Raw genomic sequence first — 19604 nt, 5'->3', positions numbered from 1 at the left:
TTATTTTCATTATTTACACAACACTTCATGGAAAGGACGATTTGATTGATTTTATTTGATTTGTATTAAAAACCAGGGCTGTGGAGTCAGTAGATAAATCCTTCAGCTCCTCTGTATTTAATATGCTAATGTATTTTCCATGTTGATTGAAGGAAGGCAACATACACGTCATTGAACCACAGAACTACTGGCTAGGAAGCGGACTCTGTACCGTATTGGCCGGTTTAAACAAAAAACGAAGAACTCCTGAAGACACATCAGGCCATAGCACACACCTCCACCTACAGCATTACACTTGTTTACACTCATATTAACTTGTTAAACACATTATATCTGAAATAAAATGAAAACACTTTTTGTAATGACCCATAATCCAGATTACAATATGTGAATATCAGGTTGTATGGTAGCTCAGCTGAACTTCACACTAGTAGTAGTAGTAACACAATTATGCACTGGGCTTTATTCTTACATCAGAGAGGTACTTAGTTATGACTATTGTTTGTGAAATGGGACAATTGAACTTGCTGTATTTCTTTTCATTATAATTTAAATTTATTAGAAGTAGGTACATTTTTGTTGTCCCCAACTCCAGGTACCCAAAATCGACTCCGACTCCATAGCCCTGTTAAAAACACAGCATTTGATTAATTTGTTATCCCTCGGAGGATAAATCAAAATGAAACTTGTACAGAATTGTAGTTAGCTTCCTTTCAAAGTAGGCCTCAGTGTCAGAATTTTAACCTTTTTTTTTTTTTATGGTTTTTGGCATTGATTTTTGATTATCATTTTGGTTGTTTCTGCTCTCCCATGTTTTCATAATTTATTGTTGTGAACTCAGATTCCCAAAGCACGTAAATCCCAAACAGTACTTCCAAAAATGCTCACTGCAAGGGTTCAAGGGACAGGGTTAATCCCGTCCATAACCCTGGATAGACACAAAAAGGTCCTTGTTGAATCTTTATAAAATAAACAAGGTTTATCCTTAATGAAAAATGCCCCAACACAACATGAAGCTCCACTGAACGCAAAAAGCCGAGAAGGAGTTGCCTAAACCTTCAGGCAATCCGATGCAAATACACCATCCAATTGAAAAGTCAAAAGAAAAATCCAAAACACAGTCTACACAGAAGTTCACTGTAACTCAACACTTCCAAGCACTAATGAAATGAACTAGAAGGAACTCTGGGAAAACGCACCAGATTTATAGAGTGGAGGGCCGTTCCTGGTGGTGATCGGCAGGTGGCACCACGCACAACACACAGGGAACGTAATACAGGCATAGAGAACAAAGCACATAATAAATAAACATAACATTAACATAAAACAATGACCCAAAAATAAACAAAAAATACATAAAAATAAGGATATGAACCCTGGCCTAAATATATTTTTCTTGTGTTTTACATCCCCTCGTCCTTTCTGCCTCCTGCAAATTCAAAGACAACATTCTCACTACATTTTTTTCACATCCACCACTTCACTAACATTTCCCCTCACCTTAATTTAAAAATGTAAAGTTTTTGTATTGTCTTGTAAATTCCAAATTGTAGGCAGTACGTCATGACAACATTGACAACTTTTTCAATGACTTTCAATAAAAGCCTTCACTTACAATCTTAGCGAGTCACAGGCTGTCAGTAGTGTGCTCCCGTGAAGGTCTGGCATACCCAGAGACTCACACCAGCTAGTTTAGAATGGCACACATGTATAATAAGGTCCAAATTCACACTGCCAGTCGGGACAAAAACAAAGCCATGACGACGCTATTCTGTCACACTTTTATTGAACTGATTTGATCATTTTCTTTGGTGTCACAGTTTGTAAAGCTAGCTTTAAAAACTAGAAACTCTTGACTCAAAACAAATGAACTAACAATTAAAAAAAATTAATGATTTAAAATTGTTAAATAAATTAAACGTTTTTCCAAACTGTAAAAATATAAAATTCAAGCACAGAAAACAAAAAAGTTACATAGAAATGAATGTTGTACCCCTGTGGTGTGTAAGTCGCAGTGCACAGGGCAAATACACATTTTACACTAAACCTACCTTACTGCTCCACTGTCTGCAGTTTATAACGATTTACTCTTTAACTGACACTGTAATTTACGGGTGACCAGACATCCCGATTTCATGCTGTGCAACCCAATAAATAACTGAAGAATACAAAAATATACTTGCATTTAACAGGCTGCCATTGTAATAAAACATTGCCCTGCTGATGCAAGCATCCTCACAATCTATTTAGAATATATTTATGAAACTCCAAGGGGCACAAAAACCCATAAAATGGAATATACAAAAAATAACACAATCAAAACACTGACGGGGTAAGCTTCATTAAGAATGTGTGTTATGTTTGAACAGCTTCATGAGGACAACTAAGGAGCAGACAAAAACAGCACTGCCATTCATTTGTTTACCACGTGGTCTGTGTGTTTATTTGTAATTTTTTTTTTTTTAATGTGCCCTTATCCCCCTCTAATGATGATGATGATGTAGAGCACTCATTAAACTAGTGAGGATTTTTGGATTTGATTTGAATCCCCGAGGGAAAATAGTTTTTTCACTTAGGATTAGCTTTATGTTTGGGCACACATGCTACACAATGTCCAGGTTTGGGACTTTAAAATTCTGGTTACCCCTTAATTTACTACCAGAATGCCACATTCGCCTGATATTTGTAACAGTCACTCGCTGTAATAAATAAAGGGTACTTGTGTACTAAACGGATGGCATGACAAACGAAAACAGAACTGTTTTGACGAATTCATAACATTTATTGGGATAAAAAAAATATATAGAAATTGGTATATTATAGAAATACGTATAACTGTTTTGACAAATTCATAATACTGTATATTTATTGGGATAAAAAAAAAGAAATATTTAAGGTTTCCCCCAACTCATTTAAGTGTTGGGCTCCGTGGGGGTCGTTTCAATGCCGTCTGTTTAGTACACAAGTACCAAATAAAGTTTGCCTTTCACTTCTGTTATTTCCCTAACATTTGTCATAACTGACCAGTTCTGCAAATCCCAATATCGTGAAAATGACTTCAGCCAGACATGCTTAGGTACAGAAGGAATTACAAAAGGGTTTATTTATTTAGGGTTATGTTAATTGACACTTGAAAATTGTCACTTTGTGTGAATATGGTGTACGTGCGTGTCTGTGCGTGTGAATGAGAGTGGCTCCTGTGATGGGCTTTTCGGCCTTTTGCCCAGCCCCAGTTGGCCATAGTCAGTATAATTCATTATTCTGACCTTTAATTAGGCTAAGTGATTCATTTCAGGATCACAAAATAAATCACAGATGGGGAGTTGAATTGTCAGCCTTAGGGGTTTACATCCACATTGATCGCAGTGAATCCTTTAAACTGAGCGAGGCCCTTAACCTGAGAATTGCTCTAGGGGCTGTTGTACAATGGCCGACCCTGTTCTTCCTGATAATGAAAGACAAAGAAACAATTCCCTTCTTCCCCCCGGTTTTAATAATGTATACAAAAAAAATAATTCCACTAAGTATTGCTTAGAAATGCTACTACCATGAAGGATTTCTGGTCATATTGTAGTATGACAGCAAAAACATGACGCCCATTATGTGAAATGTCGTTAACAACTTGCCTCCAAATTGAGGGATTGTTGGAATGAACCCCGACAACCCTCATGGCACTCTTACAGAATATTAAATAATACATTTCAAATAGAAAATATTCATTTTTTAGTAAACCTTCCCAAGTCGGTATGGTTGCTCTCCTCATTAATCGTGGTCAATAAGCCTATCTGAAGAGTCTAATTTCACATTTGGATCGGAGGGCGTGGGGCTCGTCGTTCAATTGTTAGTCGCTAAATGTTTTAACGATTCGATTAGCAAATGCTCGTCTTTCTCCGTGAATGTTTAAGTCTTTTCACGATTGTTAGCCTTAAAGCTTAGTGGAAGATCTGATGGTGGAAGCTGCGATACGGAGGCTTCGTTTCCGCTAAAACGGTAATGTTTAAAACTTTTTAAGAAGACATCCGTTAAACATTTGCTTGCAGCGTTTTCATAAATGATATGACGCGACTTTTTTTTTTAATTCGTGAAGACCGGCTGTTAGAGAATTGTTTAGCTGTGAAAAATAATTCAAACGAAAACGGTGACGGCAGTCAATCAAACGCAAACGTGCAAATGCATCTTTCAGTGTGGAACAACATTAAAACACGCTGGTATATGGCAAGCGTGGACACGAAGAATGGCGGAAACCTTTTATCTTTTAAAATCCGATCGCCTTAGTAGCCACAGCACCTGTTGAAGACACGTAATAGAATAATTTAAAATGTTTGCGATTTATTGCCATACGTGTGCCTTCGGAGCCTTTTCTCTATATTTGCATGTCCGGGGCTCCGACTCTCCAGCACGGTCAGGTGTTCTAACGAAACATCCTACCCATCGAAATGATCTACTCACTGATACTACGCATGCGCACACCAAAATGATGCATATTGAATAAATTGAGAAATGTTAACATTTCCATAAATTTGATAGACGACTTCTAAATACAACATGTTAAATGACGACATGGTATAACGTTATAAGTTTAATGTTACGACTTACAATAAACGGATGGGTGTAACATATACGGTGTATATACCATTCATGCCAAGTAATCTGTTGCTTTTGTTGACATAGTGCGTAATAAATAAACTTAATTTTAATGTGCTAATTAGAACTTGTTTGGTTTGCTTTTTTAAGCTATGGAAAAATGTGGGAAGAAATTTTTAACTACGGTAGGATACTTCGACAAAGTAGGACAAATCGTCAGAACACCGGTAAAGCCGGACACTTGTTATTTTGGAGACCCCTTTCTCACCTTCTGTCCAGTTTTATTCTTGGCGTCTCTAAAGGCGACGTTCTATCCGTTTGGTTCGTTCGCCTTCACTCCGCTAAGTTCGAGCATCTCGGTCTCACGTTTGCGCTTCCTCTTTCGGCACGTCACCAATCGGATTACAGTACACCGTGAGAATGGATGGACACACTGACCTTTAACGTTTTATGATATTGGCAGATTTTCTCATTTCTACCTGAAAGGCGTGGCTGTTCAGTGTCTTTCGCGCTCACTCCACGCACAGCTATTGGACGCCAGTCCAAGTGAGACCACGCCCCACCATTTAAAACACACCTACAGTAACCCCCAAACTCCTCCAGTCCACATCTCGAAGTCTGTTTGGAAGTCGGCAGTATGCTTGCTGCGTTTGAGGATTGTGTAAACATTTCAAGGTACACTATTAAAATTATTCATGCATTCGGGTGTACTTTACATGAGCGAAAAGATTCTGTACGTCCCTGTCGATGGAAGTGTGACGGTGGACCGCGAAGATTTTAACGAGTATATGACGTGACCTGGCGCTGGTTAGCGGGTGTTCGGTGGCTTTCACCCGCTGCAGGTTTGAAGAACGAGGCAGTGCTAATGCGAATAAAGGCTCTCGTCAGTTGGTATCTTTATAGCAAGCGAAGATGAGTAAAATTAACCTGCAGTATTAGATGGAAAAGTGACAGCGGTTCTTAAGAGCGATGCAGTAGGGGAACAACTTTTGGCCTGCAAAAGACCCATCCACACGAAGGTTCCAGAAAGAACCTTTACTTAGTGTAGATCCTAAACCGGCTCTGTACAGCAAATGATCACGAATAGATGGTAATATATTTGTGAAATATCAGTGGGACCTAATTTTTAAAAGGACTGTTCATACAATAACACAGACTAAATTCAGGTTTTCCTAATCTGTTAGTGTCCTGCTAGGCCGCCTACTACAAGGGTGGCCCACCGAGACGACTTCATTACGTGATGAAGAGAAAAATGATCAAATCTGATACTCGCATTTACAGAAAATGCTGGAAGTGAAAGCCAGTCATGTACACTCTTTGTTCATGGCCACTTTTTTGTGGGACACTCTGTATATGTTAGATTTGGTTTATTTTTTTCCCTACATATTAGGAAGTTTTTCAAAGCACAAAAAACCAACTTCACTTACAAAGAAGTCTTCCCAGAATAAGAGCGTGCTTTGTCAACAAAGAACCACACAACCCAATAAAGAACCATAAAGTGCCATGAAAGAAACAGGGTTTTTGAAGTGTGTGGGGAGCACTCGGAAAAATAAAATGAACTATAGGGATTTGCTCTGAGCCCTTTTTTATTTGCAGTGTTGATAGTCAGGTTGACAGACGAGATTAGACAGTCCCGGTTTGCTGATGACATTATGATCTGTAGTAATAGTAAGGGAGCAGGTTGAGGAGACCTTTTGAGAGGTGGAGATATGAGGAAGAGAGGAATGAAAGTCAGTAGGAACAACACAGAATACATATGTGTGAATGAGTTGGAGGTCATGGAAATGGTGAGGATGCAAGGAGTAGAGTTGGCGAAGGTGGATGAGTTTAAATACAGTACTTGGAATGAACAGTGCAGAGTAATGGGGATTGTGGAAGGGGGAAAAAGAGAGTGCAGGCAGGGTGGCGAAGAGTGTCATGAGTGATTTGTGACAGACGGGTATCCGCAAGAGTGAAAGGGAAGGTCTACAGGACTGTAGTGAGACCAGCTATGTTATGTGGGTTGAAGGTGGTGGCACTGACCAGATCGCAGAGTTGAAGATGCTAAGATTTGTATTGGGTGTGACGAGGATGGACAGGATTAGGAACAAGGACATTAGAGGGTCGGCTCAAGTTGGACGGTTGGGAGACGGAGAGGCGAGATTGCGTTGGTTTGGATGTCTGCAGAGGAGAGATGCTGAGTATATTGGGAGAAGGATGCTAAGGATAGAGCTGCCGGGAAAAGAGGAAAGCCAAAGAGAAGGTTTATGGATTTGGTGAGAGAGAACATGCAGGTGATGGGTGTGACACATCAAGATGCAGAGGACAGGAAGATATGGGAGAAGATGATCCTCTGTGGCAACCCCTAACGGGAGCAGCCGAAAAAAGATGATTGGGGATGTTTAATATGTGTATCTAATTTTAAGTTGCTTTAACTTAAAATAAGTTTTTACTTAACTTTTTTGAGTTACGTAGAGTTAAATTTGTTAAGATGAATACCACTGATTTATGTGGAAACAAAGCAGTCAGATTGTTTTCAACTGCAGTATAATCTGTCTCTTATTCACATTTTGTTAATCTTACTCAAAATTAGCTTTTTTTTTAAATCCTCAATGATGGTATTCCCATTTTCCCTAAATTAAGTTGATTTAAGTTAAAATAATCACATTTTGTTTATATAACTGTCCCAGCTTTCCATAAAGGATGGTCATTTGCGTAAAGCTCCACCCCTTTTGTTGAGAAAGCATTTCAAGAGATCTACAAACCTTTGGATACTTGGGAAGAAATTTAGACTTCCAGTAATTTTTTTTTTTCCCCCCCAAATGCCATGGATGTTTTGGAGTTGTGGAAGCTGATTTTGTTGTGTGCGTGTGTGTTTTTTTTTTTTTTTTTTTAATGTCACTCTTCTATCATTCTTAAAAATAATGGTTCTTTAGAACTTATTTGCCTCGATGCTAATCACCCCTCTACATATGCAGTCATGATGCTGCAGGCGTTCATTGGCTGGTAGAGCCGCCTTCCTCCTGACACAACGAGACCCTATCGACCTGCAGTCAAGATTATCCGCCTGCTCTCCACCACTGAGCATACGAGATTGTGTGTGCCATTATGGCGCCTCCCCGCTGTGTTCTGGGGGTTGGGGAAAAATGCGTAAGGTGCCAGCTTCTGAGTGAGTTCTTGTTATTTCCTGACCCGTGTAATGACATGATTGCTGATATGTCAGTTTTTGATATATTCTGTACGTTTTCCTCAAAATAAATGCATCGCACATTCACCCAGGCTGCTGAGCCATGACGTTTTTCAGCCTCATCTTGGCATCACAAATGGTGTATGTGTAATGAAATGTCTCATCTTATGACTAACAAAAGCAGCTTCATTCTCACTAGGTGTCCTTATTGCAATATGAGTGCAGTCGAATCCTCCAATTACATTAGAACCAGACTTGACAGATGGCTTTTTATGCTGACAGACACCTGTAGTATTTAATATATGTGCACCCACACTAAACGAAAACTGAGTATAGATCCTTGCTGATTGGCTAATGGCTTCCAGCACAGCAGACATAATGGAGTAAAGATTTACAGACTGGCATCCAGTGCCTGTCTTTTGGCCAATGCTGGCACAGCCTGGCTGCCCTTCCCAACAGTTTGATGAAAGACTTTGAAGGTTTAGAAAAATGAATTAATCCTTTATTATCCTCTGAAATCTAAAGGAGGCGTAGTTTCTTACCAGTCCGTGTTGTACACTTCTGTACGTGTGCATTCAATTTCTTGTACATGTGTTCATTTTACTTTCATTTTAGCAGTTCTTGTCTTACTGAGTGGAATACACAATGTATCAAATGGATTATGCTGGATGGACAATTCGTTCACGCTTGGACATGGACACATCTCCAGGTTGGTTGTGGACCTATTCATTCTTTTGTGACCGTCATCAAGTATCGTGTCTCGGTCGGGGGTTCTTCCCCTGTCCGGGTGTCGCGTTTCAGCCAGCATTTCTCCCCTGGCTGGGGTTCAAAGTTGCTGTGTGTGTGTTTTTTTTTTTTTTTGTCTGTTTTGTCTAATTTTGTATCATTTGTTTCTATTAACGTTTCTTTTATGATGTGTGCTAGGGGTCTTTGCCCCTTGCTTGCTTTGCTCGCCACACTCCAACCCCACCCACTCCACCACGGTTTGCACAATGCACCAGCCACCTTGCATCTCTGCTTACTCACGTTGTGCAGAGGGGGGCTGAACGCACCCCCAGGGAGATATGGTTGCTCCACCGAAACCCCCTCTTAAATGGTGATCCAATGGGAAACACATTTTTTTTTTTTAAAAAAAACCTCCTCTTTGCTTGATCAGCTGCTGGCTTGCTGCTCTGCATCTCGCATTGTGCACTTCTGTCATATCACCTATGTCTATGTATTCGATTATGTTTTCGCTTTTACCTTTTCATCAATATTGCTTGAATTTTGATTTCGTGTTTGGAATTACATCGTGACCACTACATATAAGTGCTTGTGAGTGAATATCGTTTCTTTCTCTCTCGGCAAGAAATGTGTCTGAGAATAGCATTCACACAAATGAAAAATGAATTCTCTAGCGGGATTTCACTTTCACCAAACAACAAATTCTTTCAATTCTTGAAGGATACGCCTCTTCATTGGGAAGAAACACTACTTTTATTTTTTTTCCCTGATGGCAATAAGAATTGGACGATCTACAAGTCTCTGACTTAGTTTAAATCCGAACAATATATTAGATCTCTTTTCGCTGTTCTGTTATTTTACCGAGTAATTTCCGTTTGTTTGTGCTAATGTGATTTTTACTATCTTTTTTTTTTTTTTTTTTTTTGTGTGTGTTTTGTTGAAACATTCCAATTTTCATATTTCCATTATCTCTTAAACTGCTCTGCATGTGTATCACGCCAACATTTTTGAATTCTTTACAACTTTCTACTTTGTCATCTACTCTTTTTGTTTTATTTACGGCCCCGGGCTTGCTTAAATCTCTTGGCATAAAGACTTGTCTCGTGGGACGTCAGTGTCTCTCTGAGAAAATCGCGTCTCGTCTCCTTCCAACTTTCGAAGTGTTTTTTTTGTTTTTTTTATAATAGATATCCTTTGTGTGCATTTGATTACATCCCATGTGTTTTGTGGGTTAATAACCAAGGGATGGGGGACACCTGCCAATCATTGCAGGAAACTGCCCTCTGCCCTATATCCTGGAGGGTCGCCTATAGTTCCTGGCGGTTCATTTCGAATGCGCTAGCGAGTGGAGTGTTTCTTGTGTCTAACTTTGCCTTCGCTATTGCTTTGTGAATTCCTGGATTTTTGAACCTGTACTCTGTTTTCAACTTCGCCTTTGGGTACTGTTTTGGCATTTTGTTCCCTGTGAATTGCCTTGCCTTTTCTGGTAATTCCTTTGTGCTATTGGGAGCTTCATGCTTTGCAGAGCCTTTTGTTAAAATAACCTTTTTATTTTTATAAAGATAATTCAATTTTTATTATTTTTTTTTTTTGTGTATCTAGTCAGGGTTTTGACAGTATTTCTCCCCCTAGAGGGAGCAATGTTTGAAGTGCTTTTGGGACTCCCGGATCACAATACCAGGGTTCAGGTTAATGTTTTATTTCTTTTTGTTTATTTTTGATTTATATTGTTTGCTTTTTTTTTTAATTTTGTTTATGTATGTAAGCTGCCTACATTGTTACATGTGCTTGTGGATGGTCCCAACTGCCAGTTACAGGTAAGAACTGCCTTCCTATAAATCTGGAGGGTCTCCCACAGCTCCTGGTGGTTCTTTTTTAAACGCACTTATGGAGTGATGAGTTCTTGTGCTTTGTGAGATGTATATAATAACCCAATATCTGCTCTGGGTGTTTAACCTCATTATTAAAATCTGCATTAGGGCCTGTTTGATTTGGATTGCCGCCTTGTTACAGGCAATCCCGTTTTGCCTTTGTCCTCCATGGAGCTTCATTGTTGTTTTTGTGAAAAATAAATCTCTTGTAAAGATTCTATTAGGCCATTTTTTTGACTGAGAGAGTCCACGCATTGGAGTTTCTTTAAGTGCTTCTGAGACTTGTATACTTAAGGATTCTTACTTCGTGACAAATACAGTAGGATCAGTATGTTGAGTGTCCCCTGCTGTACATATGCAGATTTAGTACATGTCCTTCTTGCAGTGTGTTTTGAAATGGTCACGGACACGCATCCTGACGTCGCAATTGGGAGAGTAGACACGTTTCTTTGCACACTTTCATCTTTTTGTTTGTAAATAGGAGGGTAGAATGCTGGCACCTGATCTGCACGTTCAGCATACCCCTTGTGTTATTGTAGGATAGTGACCTCCACATTTCCCCAGACAAACATCAACAGTTGCATCATTATGAACAGCACTTTGGGGTCCTAATGTCTGTCTTGTCTTTCCATTTGATTGCAGTTGCTTTCCTTTTTTTTTTTTTTCCCCCATGCTAAAGTTTCATGAATTTTATCAGGGATATTACAGCGGTTTTGGCATACAGTGCCATATGCATCTTTTTTTACTATCCGTGTTGATGTCTGATGACCATTCACACTGTCATTGCTATCACTTTATTCAACTGATGGGTCAGTTTCAGTTTCTAAAGTGGCTCTGCCTTTTTTTTTTTTTTTTTACTTAAATGGCATTGTGTGCTTTGGATAAAGGCTCCAACCCACTTATGAATATGAATGAGTTGCATACAGTGGCAGTGCAGCATTTTATCCACAAGATGGCAACAGAATACTGTCTTGAGTGCTGTTTATGTTTAACACTTCTTCTTTCGGCTGCTCCTGTTAGGGATTGCCACAGCGGATTATCTGTCCGCATATGGATTTGGCAAAATTTTACACCAGATGCCCATCCTGACGTAACCCTCCTCATTTATCCAAGCTTGGGACCAGCACAAAGAAACGCACTGGTTTGTGCATCCTCTGTGGCTGGGTTAATGTTTGTGCTGAACACTAAATGTGAACAATACAGCTTAACGTGAGAGACACTTTGGCTTTACCGAATTTACAGAGAATTCTCTGCCCGAGAGACACTAGAGGTTAACACCAAGCAGGTTAACGGAGTTTTGAACCAACTGCCTAAATGGCCTTGCACATTTCCCCGTATATAACTTTTAATGAAGATTATATTCCTCTGTCTGTTTTGTTTGCCAGGTCTGCAGGACTTTGTTTCTCGTTATGTATCCCGTTCCCGTCTCCCCACTTCTCCCAATCTTTTCATGAGTCTGCCTGACCCATCAAGTCCTTCCCCTGGCACCCTGACATGGGATCAAAGCACCGAGCAGCAGCTGGCCTACTTTAGCAAGGTTAGTCTTTCAAGTTCATCCCAGTTATTTTTCCACATTTTGTGCAAACACAGTTTTTTAGCATGTTGGGCCCCTGAGCTGTTGTGTCTTCAGAAAGGATTCACTTTTTCTCCATTTTGTTATCTTGCAGTTATATTTTTACCTCAGCAAACAACACTCAATACCCCAAAAGACAAAGTAAAAACAGGATTTTAGGAATTTGTGCCAATTTGTTCAAGATAAAAAGAATGAAATATCACTTGTCAATGTGTTCACACCATTTGTCGTGATACTTGAAGTTTGGTTCAGGTGTATCTTGTTCTGCTTTGTTGAGATGTGTCTACACCTTTTTGGTACCCACCTGTTGTCAGTTATTTGGCCTGATTAGAAAAGATACACCTGTCTATAGAAGGTCATACAATTGAGAAGAAGAAAAAACAACAAGCCATGAAGGCAAAGGAATAGCCTGTAGAGTTAACAGCTGTGAATATGTCAAGACTGATCTGGGGAAGGCTGTTACATTGAAGTTCTCAAGAGTCCAGTGACCTCCAGAATTCTTGCATGGAGTAGGTCTGGATCAATCACAACTCCTCTTTGAAATAGGAACCTGAGTGAGAAAGGGCATGTTAAGAATGGTGACCAGGACCCCATTGGTCACTGTGACTAAGCTACAGAGAACTTTTGTAAAGATGGAAGAAACTTCTATAAGGACAACCACCACGGTAACACACGACTAAACTGGGCTTGATGTGTCTTCTGAAACAATGGTATTGCTAGATTCAACACTTATTATGGGCTTAGACCCCCAACCAAAGGTAAAGCCATTACTTAATCATATATCTTGAAAAGGCTGTTGGGAGGGTTGATCCACCTCCTGTACCCTCCTGATTTTCAGGGTGGTAAGCACATCCATCAGTATTTCTTCATGTTTTCTTTAAAAAATCTTTTGTTCTTCTGAACTTTGTAAGCCACCTTTTGTGACCAACGCTACATAAACCAAACATTGTATATCTTGGATTATCTCAATAACCTAACCAGCTAAAAAATGTGCAAAAGGTGCTAGTGCTGGGTCAAAATTATTTTTGTTCTACACTTTAGGAAAAAAAATGGTGGCTCTGAGGCTAGGGATGTGCAGGTGGCACACAGACTTGCAGTTACTTAAAATGTCTCTAGTTAAAGCATCGTTGGTGCTCAGCTTTCAGCCACATGTCTGTTCAATATGGCTGCTGAGCTGTGCTCTTCATTGTGTTGTCTTCATCATCATATTTGGGTCAGTCAGAGAGAGAGAATGTGGTTGAGCAAGTAATTTATAGATGTTCTCTCCAATTCCTAGAACCAATAGGACATCATGGTACTTAAAGGCCTCTGAGACTAGCCAATTCCAAACAGCCATACCTCAGACCAATGGGTGAAATAGAACATCTTATCTCCTGCCCCCAAGACCATATATTACACTAACCTGGCTTTGTGTGGGGATGGGAGAAAAGACTTTAGCAAAGAAATGCTCATCAAACTGGTTTAAGACACATCCCCAAATCCTGTCATAAAATTACAAAGAACAGTCGTAAAAGGGGATGGGGAAGGCAAACATGAATACCTCTCACCACTTGGTTTGCCTAAATTATAAATAAAGACATACAAAACATTTATCAAGTTATATGCAAAATCCTACATCACAACACTCCACCCCGATGAATGTTTTGTACAGTGTCTTTATACACAATGTCTTTAAATTGTTTCAAGAGTCTGATGCATAACTTGTGCATTGATTTGCAGTATTTGCTCTCCCAGTGTTAAAAGTTGTCCGTGACCATTTGTCCATTACATATCTTCTTTATTTCAAAGACAATCTGAAGAACTTGGAAGCGCTCCGATGACTTGTATCTGCTCCAGCTTGCGTCAACTCTTTCTGCAGTCTCATATGTCATCAGATCTGGTGGTTCAAAATGAGACAAGTCCACACCTTCCACTAAACTAGCCCACTACAATTGAGTCTATTGTGTGAATTTTTAATCTGTACTTGTTCTCTGTCTAACTGCTAATTAGACCCCTGTCCCAAACTATCTAAGCATATGCAGCTGTACAATTAACATCAAAATTTGAAAGGTAACATGCCACAGGTGCCAGTACAACCACTTCTGCCCAAGTGACAGCCATGTGCCACTGCATAAACTGTTCACAAACCAACATTGTGGCCCTCTGCACACATTTGGGGTTGACTTAGTTGCCTCTTGTGCTTTCCTACCCATGGTGCAACTCTTGACTGCCATCAGCCTTTACCAGTATAGGCTGGCATCACCACCATGAGACATCAAAGCTTTGCAACTCTCATCATTCCCCCCGTAGGCCACCCCTAGAGTTGTTTGCTCACCATATGCATACTCATTGTGCTAAACACCTCAGTTCAGAATTGGCCCACTGGTCCTGTGCCTGTACCACAGCCGACAATCTCAGCAGGGCTTCCGCATTTTCCCAATTAGACTATACCTAAACATCGGAGCCCATATGTCTTGCAAATGTATCAGCTGCACCTGCTTTCCTGAAAAGTTCACCAATTTTCTTAGTATACATTTTCCTTAATATTATTAATTATCCCACTTAATTAATTAATACCCAGAATGTATACTTTATGAGCATAAAAGTAATCCCCTTATTTTTGGCATTCCTAACTGGTTTGTTCAGTTTCCACCCCTTGGAATATAAATTTGCTGCAGTAATGAACAAACCTTTCCTTTTAAACTATAGCTATTGTGACTAGTCCTATTATTATTGCATGACTTGTGGACTTGTTACTCACTTAAACCCCAGTAAGTGTCTTTTCTTGCTGTCTCTTCAGTTCTTCTTCATGTCTTTGTCTTTGCTTTTGCTTTGTCGTTTCTCTTTCTTTTTTCATTCTGCTATGTAGGCAGGTCTGCAAAATGGAAGGTGACAAAGCAGTTTCTGTCCATCTCATTTTCTTGGCTGTCGACCTGGTGCCAAAACTCAAACTTTGCTTCCAGGCATTCATTGGAACAGCTTGGCACTAGTGCCACGCCACTCCAATGTGCCAATGGTAACCCGATCTCCTGCATGGATTTTACTCTGCTAATTGCCTTCACTATTTATTACCTGCACCAAACCAAAGTCCATAAAACCTTACAATAGAAGTAGCACTATTGCAAAAGGCCAGAAAATTGAAACAGAAATAACTATTTTCCATTTCCTGTCTTCCTGTGCTACCCTTCTATTTTTTCATTGCCTGTGTGTCCTTTTTTTTATTGTATGGTAACTGCTACCTGAAAGTGTGGACTGAAGCCTCTCCAGAACCCAAGTTCTAAATCCAGCATTTCTGCTAAAACTGACCTGTGTTCTTTACTAAAGACCAGCTCACTTTTCTCCATTTTATTGCATGGAGAGTCATAGGCTGTCTTTTTGAACAACTGGTCAGTCAGGTTTCGAATTACTGGACCTAAGTGTGTGTGCTTTTAATTACTGCTGGCCCTAGCACAGCTGTTAGGACCTCACACCCCTGTGCATTCCTGGCTTCCTGCCTGAGCTTGTAAAACTTCCTGCTGCACCATCCCCCATCCTTTGTTCTTTGGCTTGTCCTGTTTCATTCAAACCAACTCCTAAACTGGTGCACTTTCTTTCCAACTCAGCCATTCTTGCACTAGCACATTCAGACCTTTCACACACAAGCACTTGAATTCCTTTCATTTCCATTGTTCTTTGTTTTAATTCCACACTTTCTTTACTCAGTACCAATATGCCAATATCCAGTTCATGCCCTCTAGTCAACAATTGCCATTCACACTCACCAGCTCCTCTGCCTTCTATCTGGAAGGTTGCAGCGGATGTTCTACATGCTAACACTTCACAATTATCACACCAACTGTTACATCTTTCAAAACTCTCACTCAACATTCCATAACTTTCATTCACTTTGGTTCGAATCCCATAAAATGCGCCTGCTTGCCTCTGCGAAAAGGGCATTGCTCTGTTGGGCCCTTGCTCAAGGCCCTGAACCTGCAGTTGCTCCGTCCTGAGTTTGACATTAATCTGCATCCGTCCCTGCACGTAGACCCTCCAACCTGCAGGGAAAAACCTGGTTGTTGGTGGCAGAATTGGTACTCAAGCCACCAAAAAAAAAAAAACCCTCACACTGTTCCACTCCATCTGAACTATAATGGTGCTGATGTACCACCTGTTGCATGGCCGCACTCGGGTCCTAATCTGGATCCTGAGTTGGTTTGTCCTGTAGTGGGTATGGCAATGCACTGTATCAGTGCTCCTAACCTCTCTCTCTCTCTTCTAGGAAATGGCACTGCTTGGCTTACCTGCACCATATGAAGAGCTCAGTTTTGAGAACGACCACCTGCTGTCTTCTCAGCCCCCAGACCTGGCATGTGTGCTAAACTCTGCCTGCTCACTTCTGCAGCTCCATCAGCAGACCAACTGCAGCTTAGCTGAACTGGAGACCACACATCATAAGATGGTTTTTGAGAGAAACTTCCTCAAATCCAGTCTGTCCAAGCTTCAGGTAGAGCAAGCCTTTCAGTAACTGCATGTGCTTTATGGAATTCAGCCATGCTAGAATTCTCACCTATATGCTTCTTTCGGGGTGTAGGATCAGTTAAGCAACTTTGAAAAGGAGATGGCCGCACTTCAGGGGAAAGAGCAGCAACTCCAAAGCCAGAATAGGAATTTACAAACTCTGGTGCGGACGCAGAAAGAAGAGGTAAAGTGAACTTTTGAAGTGTGTATTATGAAGCTTCATGTCTGTGAGTGTTCTGAAAGTCCAACACTATCGTCCACTTTTTAACTGCTATAATTTTTTTTTGATCTTGAGGCAAGAAAGTCCCACACGTGAATTGCGATGGCAAGGTGGCCATTTTAATACTGTTAAATCACGCTTCCTGAGATCTGAGTTCAAATTCCAGCTTCATCATTGTGTGTTTGGTGAGGGGGGGTGAGAAAAGAAATGATTTTAACACAAGACTGCAATATAACAATGCATAAAATATGAAGGGGTCTTAAAACTTTATGAATCTACTGCACATTCTTTCTTTCCTCAACTTGTGAAATTGTACTTATTCATGATACTCTTATTTGTACAGTATTCCTTCACATTAAAACAAACTAAATTTCTTCATATTCTTCTAACACTCTTTAGATTGCAAAGCTTCAGGGGGTACTGTCAAGTCGGGCTGCCCATCATAGCAGCGACACGAAAAGGAAGGAACTGCAGCTCGGCAAGATGAAGGAACGACTACAGCAGCTCATTACGGACAAGAAGGATCGCAAAGCCTGCAAGTATTCCTGTGCCCTTCCACATTTTTAAAACGCATTCCAATGCAAAGGTGGGTTTGGGTGCTGCTTGGAAATATCTGTTTAAGTCAAGATAATCTTAGACATGAAAACATGTATAGGGTGAATACACTGCCAAATTCAGAATTACACAGGTACCCTTCAAGAATCAGCACCATACACTCGCTGGGTTGGAACCCCTTTTGCCTTCATAACTGCCGTAATTCTTTGTGGCATAAATTTAACAAGGTGCTGGAAACATTCTTCAGGGATTGTGGTCCATATTGACATGATACTTCTGCATCAACTCCATGATGCTGTCGGCTGCACATCCATGGTGTGAATATCCTGTTCTACCACATCCTAAAGGTGCTCTATTGGATTATAATCTGGTGACTGTAGGCCATTTGAAAACCATGATCTCCTTGTCCTGTTCAAAAGACCAGTTTGAGACGATTTGAGCTTTGTGACATTGCACGTTAATCCTGCTGGAAGTAGCCATCAGAAGATGGGTACACTACGGTCATAAAGGGATGGATCAGGTCAGCAACAATACTCTGGTAGGCTGTGGCATTTAAACAATGCTCAGTTGGTACTAAGGTGCCCAAAGTGTGCCAAGAAAATATCCCCCACACCATTACAGTGCCACTACCAGCCTGAAGTGTTGATACAAGGCAGGATGAATCCATGCTTTCATGTTGTTGGTGCCAAATTCTGACTACCATCCGATTGTCACAGCAGAAATTGAGACTTGTCAGACCAGGCAACATTTTTCCAAGCTTCTGTTGTCCAATTTTGGTGGTTCCATGCAAACTGTAGCCTCAGTTGCCTGTTAGCTGACAGGAGTGGCACCCGGTGTGTTCTCCTGTTTCTGTAGACCATCTGCTTCAAGGTTCGACGTGTTGTGCATTCAGATTGGCTCTTTTCTGCATACCTCAGTTGTAGTGAGTGGTTATTTGAGTTACTTTTGCCTTTCTATCAGCTTGAACCAGTTGGGCCATTCTTCCTTGACCTCTGGCATCAACAAGACATTTTCCCCCAGAGAACTTCTGCTCACTGGATATCTTCCCTTTTTCAGACCTTCCTCTGTAAACCCCATAGTTGGTTGTGCGTGAAAATCCCAGTAGATAAGCAGTTTGTGAAATACTCGGACTAGCCCATCAACTACCAACAATCATGCCACGCTCAAAGTCACTTCAATTGCCTCTCTTCCCCATTCTGATGTTCGGTTTGACATTGAACAGGTCATCTTGACAATGTCTACACACCTAAATACACTGAGTAGCTGCCATGTGATTGGCTGATTAGATATTTGCGTTTATCAAGCAGTCGAACAGATGTGCCTAAAAGTGGCCAGTGAATGTATAATTACGCTTGTATGGTGACTCTTATTCAACAAACCTGCTAATTCAGTCTCGCCTAACTCTCCCAAGTTCTTCTGCCAGAGTCCCATATTTCGTCCTACCGATCATGTTAACTCTTAGTGTTTGCTTCAAGGTACTATGTAAAATGGCAAGGTTCAAATCCTGACGTCGTACTCCATCTACTGATGCAACTGGACACCTCATCAGTGATGGTTTCTGGAATCGTCAACTGTTTAGAATAGTTCAACATCAAACCTCCTCATCCAGGTTGACCCAACTGGGGCTGATCAAACCCCAACATGTGTCCGGCTGGCATGTTATGTATTTGGATCCCAGTGTTCTATCAAGATGCTCTCTCTGCTGCTTTGGTAGTCTTGCATGTGGCTCCCTTCCTCAGACCTTTTAATTATGCCCAGAAAACTGAGTTCCATAATCGGAGAGTGGGCTGCGAAGCTCCTGCAGCCAACCCCTGCATGGAGGCACCTGCCATTCTATCCCACTTGCTGATATTGCCTGACCAGCACCATGTATCTGGTAAGCTTCCTCCCAGAAGCCTCTTCCAGATTTTCTTCCCACAGGACTGTCAACTCCAACGTTGCACAAAAGTTGTTTGTAAACAATGATGATTATCAGAGAGGAGACGGATCATAATGTGAAAAACTGGAAGGGGCTGGGGGAAGGCGAGGTTGGTGGATTAGTGTGTCTCTGCGGCCACTGAAGACAATAGAAGATGACAGCATCACTGTTTGATGTTTGAATGAGTTGGGAAAAGGAATGCCATTAGACCATTAGAATTCTACAGTACATTCCTGGATCATATTTGCCAATATGTGACAGCTGAAAATCTGTTGGGTGATGGTATTTTTCATTTATTTTTTTTTTTAGCTATTGACATATTAAACCCGCTTGCCAGGGCAGATGGGAAGAGGGCCACCTGGAAGACTGGAAAGTCGGAGAGCAGGTATGGAAGTAGAGACCCCACACTGGGGTGAAATTATTTTAGCTTTTATTTTTTAAATTGTAATTGAATAAAAGGACATGTATAGTTTGTGTCACAGTCAGACAGAACTGTAAACATAATGGATTTGGATATG

At 40.7% G+C, this 19604-nt stretch overlaps 1 protein-coding gene across 6 annotated transcripts in view; it reads left to right on the top strand.

The window, feature by feature from the left end:
- Nucleotides 1-3904: 3904 nt before the first annotated feature.
- Nucleotides 3905-19604, top strand: part of LOC120540060 (afadin- and alpha-actinin-binding protein-like) — a 30760-nt gene continuing 15060 nt past the window's right edge. For 2 of the 6 annotated variants that reach the window (XM_039770526.1, XM_039770521.1), the window contains exons 1-7: nt 3905-3990; nt 8366-8459; nt 11730-11881; nt 16155-16379; nt 16467-16577; nt 17013-17148; nt 19396-19471. In XM_039770526.1, coding sequence (XP_039626460.1) covers nt 8396-8459; nt 11730-11881; nt 16155-16379; nt 16467-16577; nt 17013-17148; nt 19396-19471 — 764 coding nt within the window. In that variant the 5' untranslated portion in view covers nt 3905-3990; nt 8366-8395. Of the gene's footprint in view, nt 3991-5189; nt 5260-8365; nt 8460-11729; nt 11882-16154; nt 16380-16466; nt 16578-17012; nt 17149-19395; nt 19472-19604 lie in introns of those variants that run through there. The other 4 variants (XM_039770524.1, XM_039770523.1, XM_039770525.1 and 1 more) reach the window with 4 other exon arrangements.

The sequence above is a fragment of the Polypterus senegalus genome, chromosome 12 (assembly GCF_016835505.1).
Source record: "Polypterus senegalus isolate Bchr_013 chromosome 12, ASM1683550v1, whole genome shotgun sequence".
Lineage (NCBI taxonomy): Eukaryota > Metazoa > Chordata > Cladistia > Polypteriformes > Polypteridae > Polypterus > Polypterus senegalus.
This window is presented reverse-complemented; position numbering and strand designations above follow the sequence as displayed.